Source organism: Cynocephalus volans, chromosome 4, assembly GCF_027409185.1.
Source record: "Cynocephalus volans isolate mCynVol1 chromosome 4, mCynVol1.pri, whole genome shotgun sequence".
Classification (NCBI taxonomy): Eukaryota; Metazoa; Chordata; class Mammalia; order Dermoptera; family Cynocephalidae; genus Cynocephalus; species Cynocephalus volans.
Window position 1 is genome coordinate 130,267,617 of NC_084463.1, and position 16,417 is coordinate 130,284,033.

Here is a 16,417-nt window from a genome sequence, read left to right on the forward strand (position 1 = left end):
TTATATTCAACCTTTCATCTAGGGACATATAATCTGTAAGAGTGACTATTACCCTAATTTAACACCAAGGCATAGAATTACAGAGATTGAACTGAAGTGAACTTAAGAGGTTTTCTAATCTAGCTTCCATCTCCAAGAATAACTGCACTTTAACTATCCAAGAGATATGTCCATCTTCTCTGTTTTTCAAAATCTCCAGGGAAGATGTTTCACCTTGCCTTAGCAATTTGCTCTGGTGTGTAATATCCCTCCTTTTACTCATAATTCAAATCTGCAGATAAGGAAATAAAACCTGGGTTTCCCAGCTCCTGGGTAAATGCTCTTAACCAACTGTGATTATAAAACATCCGCAAAAATAAGTAGATGAAATACTGATTAAAATTTCCAGTATCTAGTCAATTACGCACCTGTTCCAAGAAATATTCAATTTGAAATAGTCTAACAAAATTATTTACACCTATTTTGATTCATAATAAATGTTTCTCATTTTAAGAAAAATGTTTTCCATTAAATGTGTATTAGTGAGTCCTAAAGATAAGAATAGAAAACATTTACTGGGAAATTTCTGTGTGCTAGACATTGTACTCCATGTTTAAAACTACATTTAATTCTCACAGCGACTCTATGAAGTAGGCACTATATCCCCATTTTTTAGATGAGGAAATTGCGGCTCAGAGAAACTAAGTAGTTCAAGGTCTCACAGTGAACGGTGAAACCAAGAGTCAAACCTAGGCAGTTTGGTTATGTTTTACTTTCTCTCTGACACATCCTCAATACATTTTAATTACTATTATTATTATTACAAGGCTGCTTTAAGGTCGGTTGAAAAATCCTTAGCTGTAAAAAGTGTGTGTGTGTTTTTCAAATTCCCATTAATTCCTCCATATTTTTTAATATCAAAGATGATCTGGAAAGGACAAGCACTTTCTAAAAAACATGCATTTTTATGACAAGTAACAGTTTAAGTTTTTTTTTTTTCAAGTTTGCTTGATTATATGATTTTCCTCAGGTTCATTCAGATTTGTTTTTTAAAATCTATATACAAATACTTTCAAACTGAATTTTAGTTATTTTGAATTTTGCTAATGCTTTCAGGGAGCAAGAATGCTTTTAGATCTTATTACTATTCTAAATAAGAAAAAGCAGATTTAAGATTTGAAGGTAGATGAGACTGGCTTCAGTTAAAATAATTTATAATATATTGTAAACAATTAGAATGTCATCCCCTGTATAAACATAACTTTTTACTAGGCAAATGGCCTACTATGTTAGCAAAATAGTTTCCTGAAACATTGTTGTTTTGCTAGGGTAATTTATAGTGTTAGTGCAATAAGCACACTTCCATACAGGTGAATTTTTTAGTTCTATATAATGCCTTCTTAATACTTCAGCCTATTAGTTGACAATGATATTTAGAAGGAAAACAACACACTTCAAAAGCTGTAAGAACTTTGAAATTTAATTCATACTTCAATATTTAATATAAAATTACCTTTTTCTTCGTTTCCTTTCCCACTGTAATCTCCTGCCCATCCTGCCCCATGCCATTCTTAAAGAACAGAATTCGGACTGAGGTCTTCTCAGTAAGTTTCTTCATTCTAATAGAAAAAACAGGCTTGGTTTTCCTTCTTTTGACATCAGTAGGAAGCATCAGTCCATTCATTGTCCAAGTTACTTTCTTCATTAACAACAGATGGTCTAGAAGATAATTTTTTTTTTTAAGTCAAGTCAATATTTGGCTTCAAAATTAAAAATGGACACATCATGCTTCCCCTCCCCCTACTACCTATATCATATACACTGGCCAGTCTCCATTTAGATGCTGGTTTTCTGAAATGCTACCACCAGCTTCCCACTAACCGTGACATAAGCTGTAGCAAGCTGTCTGCTCTGATAGCCTGCATAAATCATCATTTCTGAAGGGAACAGATGTTCAGGGTATGAAAGAGTAATACCACAATTTAGTCCTAATTAAAATTCACCTTAGCATGCCTCTATCACTGATCAGATGCACCCAGCTGAAAGGGTCCACTGAAAGGGTCCAATGTTCTTTGCTTACTATAAAATAACATGAGTCCTGAACTTTTGTTTTCTTTTGGGCTGAGGAAGTACTTTTTCCTCTTTAATATGATTTCTTATCCATGTTGCTTTAAAGATGACAACCTCCAAATAGTAACTTTATACTATACTTCTTCCCCTGTGAATAGAACGAAGGTGCCTTCTAGGACATCGTTGGTGAGATTTAACCTATTTTACTAAAATGAAAAACAGTTTTTCATTAACAAATTACTTTGACCTATACGTTTTCAAAAATGTGGCAGGAATTTAAGTTTCGAATTTAAACTCCACTAATATTAATGGGACTGCAACTAAACTATTATGTATGACTTTGAAAATGTAAGGGTAAGAACAGGAGTTTATTGCATACTAAGCTGCTGTCAGCATTCCTCTCTTTTCAAGAAGTTTCATTTTATAAATAATTTGCACCTGAGCTACTTATTTTATCTTTGCACTCAATATATTTTAGATCATATATTATTTTCACATAAATTACAAAAATACAACGATCTCTCCCTCATCTGTTTTTATTCATTCTAATGAGAAAATCACAGTTTTATTTACATACAACTGAAATAGCTACATTTATTTGTTTGCCCAAATGTCCAACTAACTTTTCTATGTTAGCTCTTACCATGAAAGAAGCATGCATGGCTTCTTTGACCTAGATATGGTACTTTACATAAAATCTGCTACTATTGATATGAAAAAGGAGCCATGGTTATGAAAAATTTTCATATCTCAGAATGGCTATATTAAATGTCCAAACAAAGACCCAATCCTCTGTTCTTTTTCTCTCTCTCACACCCCCACACACACTCACACACATACATATACACAAACACAAACACATATATAGTGAGCAGAAATACAAGGAAAACTTGCAGAGTAAATAAAAACTTGATTATTTGATTATAGATGTGATTAAGCCTTCAGAAAAAGAAAAAATATTTTAACAGAAATTAGTTAATGTATTTTTTCATTTTTTAATCTGAAATTAATAGGAATTAGAATTAGAAAAATAAGCAAGAAGTTAATGAGTTTGTAAATATACAAAAGAATTGAAAACAAGTACTCAAATATGTGTACATATATGTTCACAGCAGCGCTATTCACAATAGCCAAAAGGTGGAAACTAAATGCCCATGGATGGATGATGGATAAACAAATTATCGTATATAAATATGATGAAGTATTATTCAGCCAGAAAAAGAAATAAAGTACAGATACTTGCTACAATATGAATGAACCTCGAAAATATTACACTAAGCAAAAGAAGCCAGACATACAAGGTGACATATTGTATGATTCCATTCATATCTGGAACAGGTAAATCCATAAAAACAAAACATACATGATGGTTGCCAGTGAATGGGAGGAGATGGGAACGGTGATAAACTTAATGTGTAAGGGTTTTTACTTTGGAATGATAAAAATGTTTTGAAACTAGATAGAGCTGGTGGTTGTACAACATTGTGAATGCACTAAACGTTACCAAATTATTCACTTTAAAATGATTAATTTTACGTTATGTGAATTTTACCTTAATAAATAATAAGAAGGAAGAGAAGGAGGAGGAGGAGGTATAATGGTATCTCCCTGAAAAAAAAAAAAAAAAAAACAGAAAACTATCTCTCACTGGAACAACAACAACAAAAAGCTAATGAATTCTTACAGTTTAATAGGAGTTTACCCATAGTCTGGATGCTCACAGATGCTCTCCATTGTGGAAAGGGTATAAACTCTACCTTTAAACTAGGTCTGAATCCTAGCTCTGTTTTTTAGGGACTCTAGATGAGTTAGACTTCCTGAATCTCAGATTTATTGGGCATTAAATTACAACCTGATAAGGATCTATACCTAACGTATAGAAGTTACTCCGTAAACGGTAGCTTCTTCCCCCACCTCCCTGAAATCTTATTGCTTACTGTGGAGCTCTAGAGAATGTTGTTATATCAGTTAGTGTCCAACCAGGAAAGAGAATCCACTCAGTATTGAGCAGAGAAGACTCACAGCAGGGAACTGGTTTTGTAAGTGATGGAAAAGGCTGAGAAGCAACCAAAGGACAGTGAGGCAACCCAGAGATGAGCAACAGCAAGACAGGCTCCCACCAAGGCCAGAAGGAGGAGGTTTTACAGGTGTCCAGATTTAGAGAATCTTACTGGCAAAGGCTTTTGCCCTTTGATTACTTCCACTACGGCTAAGACTAGGGTGAGGCGAGTGAAGGGCCAATGGGGCAAAATTCAAGGAAGATGCCCCAGGCCCTCACACAATCCTCAGAGTTAATGCCTCCTTAAGTTCTGTCCCATAGGTGCTTCACTTACCCCACCCTGGTACTAACTCTGGCATTGGCGATCTCTTCCACATGCAGAACTCCTTAAATTCCATTCTAAGTGATTACCATTAGCCAGATGCTATTTTATGTGATTTATAGATATTAACTCATTTAGTTCTCTCAACAACTTTATCAGGTAAGTAATATTATTTTCCTTATTTATAGGTGAGGAAACTGAGGCACAGAAAATTTGAATAACTTGCCCAATATCTTGCAGCTGGTATATGGTGGTGCTGATATATGAATTTAGTTTGAGAAACTGCTTCTAATCACTATGCTGTTCTGCCTCTACCATATATTTTCCGCCATTATCCCAAATTCAGTACGACCAAAGCAAATTTTCACATCTTTCCGCACAAATTGACAGTTCACAGCTCTTATTTCTGTGAGTGTTTCCACTTCTTTCAGTTATCCACTATCTCAGGGATACCTTGAACTCTTACTATTTATTTATTTCTCCCCAACCAATTGTATATTCATTCCATGATACCTATTGTGTGTCTACTTGTCAAGGCACATGGGTGACAGCTGTGAAGAAGACAGAGCAGCTTGTGCAGCTCACAGCCTTGTGAGGACAGACCAACAGTAGAAGGCCTCTGAAGAGATGATGTCTGCATAGAGAGGCCTGCATCACGAAAAGTTAGTCATGAAAAAATGGAGGAAGAAAATTCCAGGCAGATTGAAAACCAAGCATACAGGTTCTGAGGTAAGAATGAGCTTGGCATGTTTGAAAAAGAAAAAGAAAGTTTGGATAGAGAGAGAATGTATGTGGATAAGGGCAAAGAGGTAGAAGGGAGCCCAATTGTGGAGGTCAAGATAAAGGGTTTGGGTTTTATTCTGGATGTGATGGGAAGCTATTGGAAGGTTCTCAGCAGGGTGCTTTGTGAAGAGACTATAGTGGAATGTAGTAGACATCGGTGGTACCCTGCTAAGGTGACTTTTAGCAGGATAGTGCACCCAAACTCCAGCTTCTGTGAGTCCTGGCTGCTACCGTCTCAGCTGCACCATTCTGAGAAATGCCTTTGGCTGAAAAGAATCTAACCAGGAAACATTTCTCACTTCTTTACATGTTCCAACTGAGAGTATCTCCTCAATAAGTCTCTTGCACAAAAATCTCCATCTCAGACCCTGCTTCTAGGTAACCAGACCAGAGACAGAGTAAAAGAAGGGAGACCTACCTCTCAGCTCTTCTTTCTTCACAGTGACTCTAAAAAGCATCATTCCTTTCCATTCCCACTGGACCCACTTGTCCATTTCTCTCACAGCCTCCTGCCATCTGCAAGAGCTTCCTAGCTGTATTAGACTATCCTCTATAGTATCTGATATTCTATACTCTAATCACAGCTGAATTTTCCTAAAACATCAATTTTATCATTGCCTCAAGAGAAAGTTCTGGGAGTTAGCTTTTGAAGTTTTCCACTAGTCAGTCAGTCTGCCTGTCTGTGTATCTGTTGAGGCCATGCTATGTGCCAGATCCTGTGCAAGGAATATGAAAAAAGACACAGTCCCTCACCTTATATTTATGTCTAACAGAAGATTTTACAATCTAACACCATCCAAACTTCCGGATCTTATCTTACTCTATGTCACAGCACTATTCTATCTGAACCAAGATGTTCATTATCCCTTGAGGGTACCATGTTCATTTTTAACCCCACCCTTCACCTATTTAGACTCAAGTCCTCAACATCCAGTTTAAGATCTTCTCTTATTGATCCAGCCCACAATGATCATCTGTCTCAACCCACAGAGCACTTGGAGTATGTACCACCCACTCACACATTCATTCATTCAATAATGTTTGAGAACCTATGACATGGAAGGCACCATGCTAGGTGCTAAAGGAGCATAAACCACCTGGAATTATTATACAAATCTTTTATAAGAACTCATATATATCATATTTCCGCTTACATAGGAATTAAGTCTTGTACTTCTTATTATTTTGCTCCAGGGTATAGATCAGCTCACTATATGTGGTATATTTACTAGATGTTAACTCTTCCTATGCATTTAAATTACTCAATTTATAGAAATCTGGTTGTATGCTATTTTTTATAAATATACCAATTATGTAAAATAAACTTAATTGCCTGTGTATATGTGCCTACCATCTTTATTCCTTACCTCTCCCTGGCATGAACTCAAATATGATTGATCTACCACCCTGATGCTCATTGATGACCAAAATGGCAGAGAATTTCTTTAGAACAAGAAGAAAATTTGCCAAGGAGAACTTTTCAAAACATGAAAATCTAGAAGGAGTGAAACAGACTGGAAAGAGTTCAAAGAATATTTAAGGTAAATTCTTATACATTCCTCAAAGCTCAATTTGGGAAGTCGTTTATCCCAGGAAGCCTTTTTCCACTTGGATACCCTCCTTTCTGCTCTTTGTGAACTCCTTTACCACTGAACCTACTCTACTATACTATAATTGGGTGCATACTTGTCTAAACACACAATGTTTACTTGATGCGTGGAGTAGGTGTTCAGTAAGTACCAAATGAATCAATGCATAATGCTACCCTTTTATTCCAATAAAACGTATTCTAATAAAAGGAATATATTCATAATTTTATTATCTGAAAGCATCTAAAGACACCCCACTTAAAAATTAGGTAGTCTAAAAAGAAAAGATTACATTTCTGAAGTTCCAAATAAGTTTTCTGAAAGAACTCTAGATGGATCTAGGAAAACCAAATAATAAAGTAAAATTTGAAAATATCACATAACACAAATTATATATAGTTTTTTAAAAAGGTACTCCTACTTTCCATATCTTTGTTGACATTAATACACATGGAAAAACTATTGGAAATATATAAAATTTTTTATAGAACTAAAGATTTTTAAACCAACTGTAAAGCAGCCTAATAAAATAATGCTAGTAAAAAATAAAATGTATTAATATTTACTAGATAGTCAGCATAGCCTGCTAGTTAGGAGAATTGCCTCTGAAGCCAGATTCCCTAGATTTGAATCTTAACTTTGCCACTTATTAGCTCTGAAACTTTAGAAAAATCAATCATATTTGCTTTAGTTTTCTTATCTGAGAAATGGAAACAATAAATGTAATTCCCTTATTTGTTGTATGAATGAAGAAGTTTCTACAGATAAAAACACTTAGGTAAATAAGAAACAGTAAATGTTGGTTGTGCTATTATTATCCTCATGATTTTTGTTGAGAATTTAACATCCAGAAAGCACTGTGTTAAATGCTTTATATACACTAACCTATTTTATCCTCACAACCTTAGGAAGTAGGTAATGTTATCATCTCCATTTTGGATGAGGACAATGAGACTTGGAGAAATTAAACAACTAGATATGTATCATACATAGATTAAGTAGATCAGAGATCAGACTCAGGACAGAATGATTCCCGAGCCTACTTTATTAGTCAGGACACTTACATTTCCTCAAGTGCCTGAAAAGTGCCTCAAGTAACAAAAGCATTCCCCTAATTTAAAATGGCTGGATTTCCCATGCTTCTTCATACTTCCCCACATTCCACATATTCCCAATTCAGTGCCACCTAAAAAACTGCTGCCATTAGTTCCTATATTTTTGTCAAAATGTCTTTATGAAAACTACTGTGACTCTGTTTGCAGGTCTTCGTGTCTTCGATCAGAATAGTCCGATGCAGTACAGTAAGGTCTCTCAACCTTGGCACGTATTGACATTTCTACGTCCTTTGTTGCAGGGGTTGTCCTGTGCATTGTGGAACGTTTAGCAGCATCCCTGGCCTCTTTCAGCTAGATGCCCACAGCACCTTACCAGTTGGGGCAACCAAAAAATGTCTCCATACATTTCTAAATGTCCCCCAGGTGTCAAAATTACCCCCAATGGAGAATCACTTCTTTAGAGGAATTTGAGACAATCTCTCTTTGCAAATGTGCAGGGAGTTGTGTGTAAGCTATTGGCATACTCCAGGCTCCTTCCTGATGCCAAACTTTGCTGATGGCTTTTTCTCTTCCTCTTTGCTAGACTATCTCCCTTCCTTTCCAACTTAGTGCCACCTGCTGCAGGAGGCTTCCTATGACTTATCTCTCTTCAGGATTACCAGCTTCATCTGTGTGCCCTCGTTCTATTGAACTTCTCTGTTTTCATATGTGTGTGCCTGTTAGACTTTGAGCATTTCAAGGACATGGAATGTGTTCTCATCTTTCTACTTCCAGTATCTGGTATATTACAAGCAAATGTGCTCAGTGGATGTTTCACAGGATAATAAAAGTTGATCATTCATTTTCAGTGTAAGCATTTGTTCCCTGCTGCAAAGCCATCACCAAAACTAGTGCTTAGAATATAGCCGATGCTCAATGAATATTTGTAGATATTCATCGAATGCATCAGATCAGAGCGTGACTATTATCTCATTAAACAGATCGATATTAGGTAATATTTCCATTATGTAGATATTAACTTGACTTATATCTTCTCTGTATTTTGGGAGATTACATTTTATTCTCATGATTAATTAGCTTTTTCATTGTTATGTCTCATCAAATTTACAAGGAAAACAGAATATGTATGATGGAGGATAGTCTACAGTAAGAAGAAGCAAAAAAAAAATCATAGGCTTAGTACATACTACGCATTGGCTTCAGAACTGTAAAATCTTGGGGTTGAAAAAAACTTTAAAAATTACTGACTTTTACCACTCATTTTATTCACTCAAGTATTGATTCAACAAACATGCATTGAGTGCCTACAACATACTCACTGCTAGGGACACTGCACAGAGAGAACCCCAAAGAGTTCCTGGTCTGTTTGGGAAAATGAGAAAGGAAAACAACACACAATATGGCAAGTGCTAGGTCAGAGGTGTGCAGATGTTATTGCAGGACTATGTAGCAGCCACCTTCCACAGCTTGTGGGTCAAGATGGGCTTCCCAGAGGAAGGGCATGAGGTAGGATTTGAGGGATATATGGAGTAGGCAACAAATGGGAAGCATAATTCAGGTGAAGGAAACAGTGCAGGTGAAGGCCAAGTCATGCAACAACATGATGCGCCACTGTGAGGAATCTGAACACAAGAGCAGCCAGAGATGGAGAAAGCAGGGCAAGAAGTAACCAACTCACAGCCTTGTGCACAACACTGAGAGGTACCAGACCTCTCAAAGCAGGCCGTTCTATCTTTTGGAGAGATGGGACTATTGGAAAAATCTTCCTTACATTAAGGAAAAATCCATTTCCTTATAAAATAAAGCTATTGGGATAAGTGAGAAAAAGGAAAGTTATACAGCAGCATTTCTCAAAGTACCTCAAAGCCATGTGCCTCCTAAATGAGAACCAGCTGGAGAACCAGGGTACCCTCATATTTAGCAACATGAGGTGATTCTTCTGTACATCACAGCTCAGCTCTGGGGACATATTCCTTCATATCAAGAAATGTTGTTGGACTGTTGATGGCCAAGGTAAGCATTATTTCATCCAGAGGCAAGAACAAAAACAAAATCTGACTCTTCCACGCCAGCACAGAGAACCTGAGGATGCTCAGCAAAGACCTGATTAGGTTTTAGCCCTGGTGAGGAAGAGGATAATCTCAGAGGGTGTGACTGGGTAGAATGAAGAATAACCAAACAGTGAGGGGACTGCAGGGTATGGGGGCAGGGAGCCAGGCCAAGTATTAAAACAAGAACTTTAATGTCATCCAAATCCACTTTGAGCTTCTAGAAAAACATAGTAGCTATTGCTAACAATTGCTTCCTACATTTCTTTTAGCAACTTTCTCATCTCTAAAAACCCCAAAATTTTCAGCTCCCATGCTGAGGTTATCCAGTACCTTTGTAAGAATTAGAAAACAGTTCCCCATCCCTTCCCCTTTCCCATTCCCCTGCCCCATGTTGGAATTAGAAAAGATGAGTCTGGTTCCACATATCCTTTGGCAGTGAGCAATGGCCCTTAACCTTCCCAAAGTTCACACGATCTTCTCTTTCTTACTTCTTTATTTTCATAATAGTTATTAACCACCTACTCTATACAAGGAACTATGAGGAATACAGAGGAGTCTTAAATGAACATCAGAGCTCCTTCTTATCACCCGCCCCCCACCCCCCAAAAAAGGTTGAAGGGAGAGAACTGTCAATAAAGGGCATTCCTGAGAGGATGCACAAAAGCTGAAAACCTTAGATTCCGTGAATCTATAGGTCCCTCTGAGAATCGTTTATTTCAGCATTCCATCTCTGACCATTGTCTGGTCTTAGACAAACATTAGCACAACCATTAGCCTCTCTGCAATGTAATTACTCTTGAGCTGGCTTACTCTGGTCCCCTGCCAAATGGGAACATTCACAAATGTACATATGGATCTGGGACAAGGGATTTTTAACATACTTCTAAACATCCACTCACTATTTGCAGCTAAGCAGGCTGCTCTAAGGAGGTCTTTTCCCTCCCCTCCCACTGTCACCTCATTGGAATATGGATGGTTCGCCATGGTACCTATTTCATTTTGTCCCTCATGCACCCACTGAATAACATTTATTGAGCAACTATTAAGTGCCAGGCCCAGTGCCAGAAAATGGTGGTGAACAAGGCAGTCATGGTTTCCATCCTAAGTGAACTTGGTTTAGGGGAAATGACAAACATTTACCAGTAATTACAAACCTGATGATTACAGAAGGGGATATTTAGAATGAAACAGGAATGTATCCTTCCTAGTGGGAGCTTCCCCAGAATGTCCTCCCAAACATGAATCTCAACAGCAGGAACATTAGAGTTCACCTTTGTAGTGTTCTTGAATCTCTACCTTGTCAAAAGTGCTCTCAGCAAAGTCCCTGTCCTATACCCCAACTGCCAAAGAAGGGGCCTTAATCTCACTTTATAACCTCATCCCTTCCTCTAAAATTGCTAGCCACATCTGGTGGCTTCCAAAGCAATCACATCCAGACCTGTCCCAGGCTTACTCTCCTCAGGCACATCTCTCTGGAAAGTTAAGATTCTGCTGGGTAAGGATGGCTGGACTCTAGTTAGGTTTTAAGGTTTAACATTACCTTGGAAAATACTTCTACAAAGGACCATATCCCAGCTGCGAAGGGATTGCCAAGTCTCCCAGAATGTTCATACAATTATTCTCCTAAGGCACTCAGAGAACATTATACCCAAACCATAGACTAGATTTTAAAGAATCCACATCCTATGTTATTGTCATGGTTTTATTTTTAACCAAATCATAAAAAAGATAAAACACTTTCTAGCTAGCTTCTGTATTAAAAGGTCTATCTACAATATAACTATATTTCCTCAGTCTACTTTCAAAAAAGCCAAGCCCTGTTATAAAATTAATCTCTGTGCACATTATAATTTTCCATTTTGCATATTCCAGGCAAAAATAATACTGCAGTTTTCTACCACTAGAATAAAAGCAGCAAACCTGCAAGTTCAAGTCCACAAACTTATCAAAAATCTTCTTATTTTTGAGGATTCATTCTCTTGTAGTTGGGCAATAAACTTAAAAACACATTAATGCTCTGACTGTCAAGTAGGTATAGATAATGACATTAAATATGAACAAGCACATCATTTCATGGGTGCAAGATGAGTTTATAAAATACAAATGCACTGACAGTAAGAAAACATACTGCTATATTCAATTATATCATCTGCCCAAAATACAATTGCTTCTATGTTTGGTAAATAGATTAAATTCAGGTCACATTCCTGAGTTCAAATGAGTTTCTAGTCACTCCCTTTTCTCTAAATACTTGCGCTCTTTGTTTCTGCATGTTCTTAAGTGTCATCATTTATTGCTATAGGCATGATGGCTATATTTAACTAATAATGACAGTGGTTGTCATTAGATTTTAACTCAGAAACACTAGTCTGACATATCATTTGAAGTATGTCTTCAATTTAAATTTGATTAAAATTACAAACATCCCATCTATTGTGCCAATCAAAATGTTGTCACCCTTTCCCTGAACTTTTCTATGAACTTCCTTTAAATAAGTTATGGCACTTAAAGTTAAGGCTAGCCCTGGGTCACGAACATATTTTAAAATAAATACAACTCTCAGAACAGAGCAGAGTAAGAACACTTAGGTCTCCTTTTATAAAAGGCCTTGATTTTTCCCTACACCCCACATGGTGGGAGTTCAATGTCCCTAACCCAGATTCCCATACCATGCTGTATATACAATTGTTTGGCAGAGATTTCAATTTGGTTGTAGGTATTTCAAAATCTCAGACCTAGCAAATACTTTTGGTAGTAAAATCAGCTACGTGTGACAAACTATACGGAAAGCTTGCAGAAATATACCTAGAAAAGGATAGAGAAAAGAAGGAAAATAGGATAAAAAGCAGATGAAAAGACAATATTTTAAATACCTATCATGTGCTAGGTTTTTACACCTATCATCTTCTTTATTCCTTACAATAAGGGTGTGGGGTACATAATATTATGTTCAACTTATAGATAAGGAAACTCAGACTTAAACAGGTTAAGTGACTTGCCCAGGTTCACACTTTAGTTTGCTTTCCTGGCAGTGATGAAGAAAAAAGAAACAAATTTTGTGGTTGTTGCTATTTTCCTGAACCCAGCCAGTTATTCTAGGAAGATAGGAGTCGACACAAGTACTGATTAATAGCCTTGGAATCTTAGTTATGTTTATGAAATGCTATTCTTGGTTTTCTATTTAGACTAGGGATTTATAGACATTTAATTTTCAAATAATTTATCTTTATTAGAAAAATAAGATAATATCCAATAATCCTTTAGGCATTATTACCTCTATCTTATACATAAGGACACTGAAGTGCAGACCAGTTTGCCCAAGGCCACACAGTAGGGACTAGAATCTTGCAAGATAATCTGACTTCAAGTCCATTGTTCTTTCCACTAAACTGTAAGGCATTTCTCACATCTCATCTAACAGATGTCTGAAAGCTTCAACAATCAATGGTTTGAAAGTCAAATCACTCTGAAAGTAACTATAGACTATATAAATGAATTCTCAGGTAAAGTAACAAGCAGAATAGGTTACTGCAAACGCCTATTTCATTTTTAAAATTCTCTCCTCCTGTTGTTTCCAAGACATTATTTATACCACCCTTTTTATTCCCTTTAGGACACTTACACTGCCGATAAATACCTTATTTAGTTCTTTATACATTTATTGTCTAATTCTCCTTCCCCGTTATTAGAACCTAAGCTCCATGAGACCTCTGTCTTGTTCACACTATATCTTTAAGGCTTGGAACAGTGCCTGGCACATTGTAGGAACTGGATAAATATTTATTGAATAGATAATTGAATAAAAGAATGGTCTCCCTTAACTCTAACTATTCCTTATGCTTCAGACAGAGAACCGTGGTGTTTTTTTTTTGTTTTTTTTTTATTACCTCCCATACAATCTCTCAGCTGTAGTCAGGGAGTTATTCCCTCCACTCACCTATGCAGCAAACAACTTGAGGTGATAAGGACAATATCTATAACCCTTCTGAATTAAAATCATAGTGAGAATTAATATTTATCAGAGTTCTTTGCAGTAGTGATAGAAAGACATCCAAAACCCTTAAGGCAAGGTGTGGTTCTACATCCAGAAATTTTTGGATTTCAAGAAAGTTAATATGGTGCTTCATATCATAATCGTGAATATATCAAATATTATGTAACACCCCCAGAAAGGTCCAGGGTAGCAACCCATAATCAGACACATTAATTATTTTTCAATAACACAATTGATTAGCTATACTAAATAAGGCTCTGCTACCAAATGAGTTATGAAAAAACTGGTCTTCTACAACCTTGCATTTAGGAATTAAAGACAGACTACGGACTTGTAGCAACTAACTCAGGGTTGTGAGGAGTAAATATAATTAATACACTTAAAACACATAACTGGGTGCATGACGAGCAGAAAGCATTCAAATTATCAGAATAGCTATAGGTTTGTAGGCATTTTTATTAAAAGTATAGCCTCTGTATGTATACAAGTCAACATTTCATGAGTATGTCACACATTTAGGTGTTTTTCGATGATTTAATATTTAACAGTGTAAGGAAATGCTGCCAGCCACATGCATGTTTTAGGTTTTTCTACTGCCTAAGGAATACGCTGTTTTTTGGTTTTGGTTTGGTTTTTGGCCCATCTCTTGCAATTGTCTTCAAATCCACATCTATTTGTATAGAGGGGATATTCTATACACTTATTTACATGTTTAAACTTTTGGAACAGGAAAATACATGAAATGCCTGCCTATAGTTTTACTCTCAGTTGTAGAAATAGAAGAATCATGTGCTGTCTCAGAAGAAAGCAGTGGGGTTTTTTTCCCTCTTACAATGCCATTTTCCTGCTTTTGAGTATATACAGCTAAGTGGGAGATAAGATGAACTAACAATCTCACCTAATAACATATATGCATACTATTCAAACAAAACAATAAAAGAGAATTTGGGAAAGCCCTAACTCCTGTAGCTGCCTGAATTAAGTAGTGGTTGCCCTATAGGTGAACATCACAAAGCCCAGTATTAGCTTTGGCAGGACTAATGCTGCTATTGGTGTAGGCAGGACTACAGTGTTGCCTTGAGATCCAGCATCAGAAATAGGTGTGATGCCCTGTGGGTAATGGGTCAGTTCTTGAAACTTGTGCTTTTAACACAACCATTTAAAAATCAACAAACTCAGCAGACATATTAATGGAATAGAATATAATGAATCCAGGTTCATTAAACTAATTCATTTTTTGAAAAACAAAATATGACAGAACATTTCATTATTGACGCAGATATGAGAAAAAGTGTTACGCTGCTATTTAGAATGTGTCTTGTGTGTCATGGAATTGAAATATTTCCAAATCATCAATAATTAAAATGATGAGAATCCATCATTTCACTGACATTTACTTCTACATGAAAAGATGGCCTATTTTAAATGTGCTCACACATATCCTTGTCAATCACAAGCTGTCACAGCAAATTATTTCATTTTGCAGATCACATGGCAGTTAGCAGAAAATCTCTAGGTTTAAATTTAGATCTTAGGTGTAGTATCAAGAACTCCTTTCATGAATTTTTTTCCTGTGACTACATCTTCACCATACAGTATATAAAAGATATAAAACCTTATTCATAATACTCACTTTCATGTCTGGTTAACAAAACTCAGGACTGAAATGAATATAACACTGTAAGTTATAATTCTGAAAGCCAAATAGTAGAATAGGATATAAAGGAAAGAGTGGAAATATAAAACTAAAAAAATTTAAAGACAATCAGAACTCCGTAAAATAGAATTTGAACCTAATGAATCAGGTTTAAACAGTATTTTCCCTCATCTTCTTTAACACATTTAAGCAATCACAGGGCACAGACCATTCCTTTTGCTATGTTTGCACTGTCTACAGCTCCTAGCAGTTATAAAGTAGCTGAACTCTTTCATAAACCCCATGGATCTGATCCAAGAATTTTCACTGTGCCACCATTAAACAGAAGATTCAGAAAACTGTGAATAAAACCTAAACCACGTGGCTATAAATCTGGAAACTTTTAAAACACTGTTTCAAACAATTCATTAACTGCATCTTCACAATTCCAGGAGAATCATTAATAAATGTCAGAATCTTTAAATGCTAGCAGTACAAGACCTAGTAAGACATCTTCATTAATATTTTATTCTTTATATAAAATATTTCAATTTTTCTAATCTTTTCCATATACAATTAATCTTTCTGATTAGGCATTCTACTTCCATATTGCACCTTCAATATGAAATTTTAATATTGCATTTCAACAGGGAATGCTTCGTGTCAGTCTTGACCTTGGCCTGACCTCTAAATGAAAGCTTTGTGTTTCGAGGTATGTGATGAATAGCTCCCTGGCTTTTTATTAAATCCAATGCCACTGGTTGTCAACAGTGATGCTCAAAAGGGGTAGTAAGATAGTTAAAATATCAGAGATGTTCTGTAGGCTTTTTTCTATCTTGGTAAATCTGGGAATAGTTCTTAGGAAATGTTTACTATATATTCTGCTTTTCCAATGAGTAAGGAAACCAGTAAAGTATGGAAATATAATTGCCAAAATAT

General features: G+C 36.2%; 1 protein-coding gene across 1 annotated transcript in view; it reads right to left on the reverse strand.

Annotated features, from left to right (window-relative positions):
- DCDC1 (doublecortin domain containing 1) overlaps window positions 1–16,417 on the reverse strand; it is a 451,490-nt gene that overhangs the window by 400,253 nt on the left and 34,820 nt on the right. Inside the window, exon 6 of the mRNA XM_063095688.1 lies at window positions 1,493–1,698. Within this exon, the coding sequence (XP_062951758.1) occupies window positions 1,493–1,698 (206 nt within the window). The remainder of the gene's footprint in view (window positions 1–1,492; window positions 1,699–16,417) is intronic.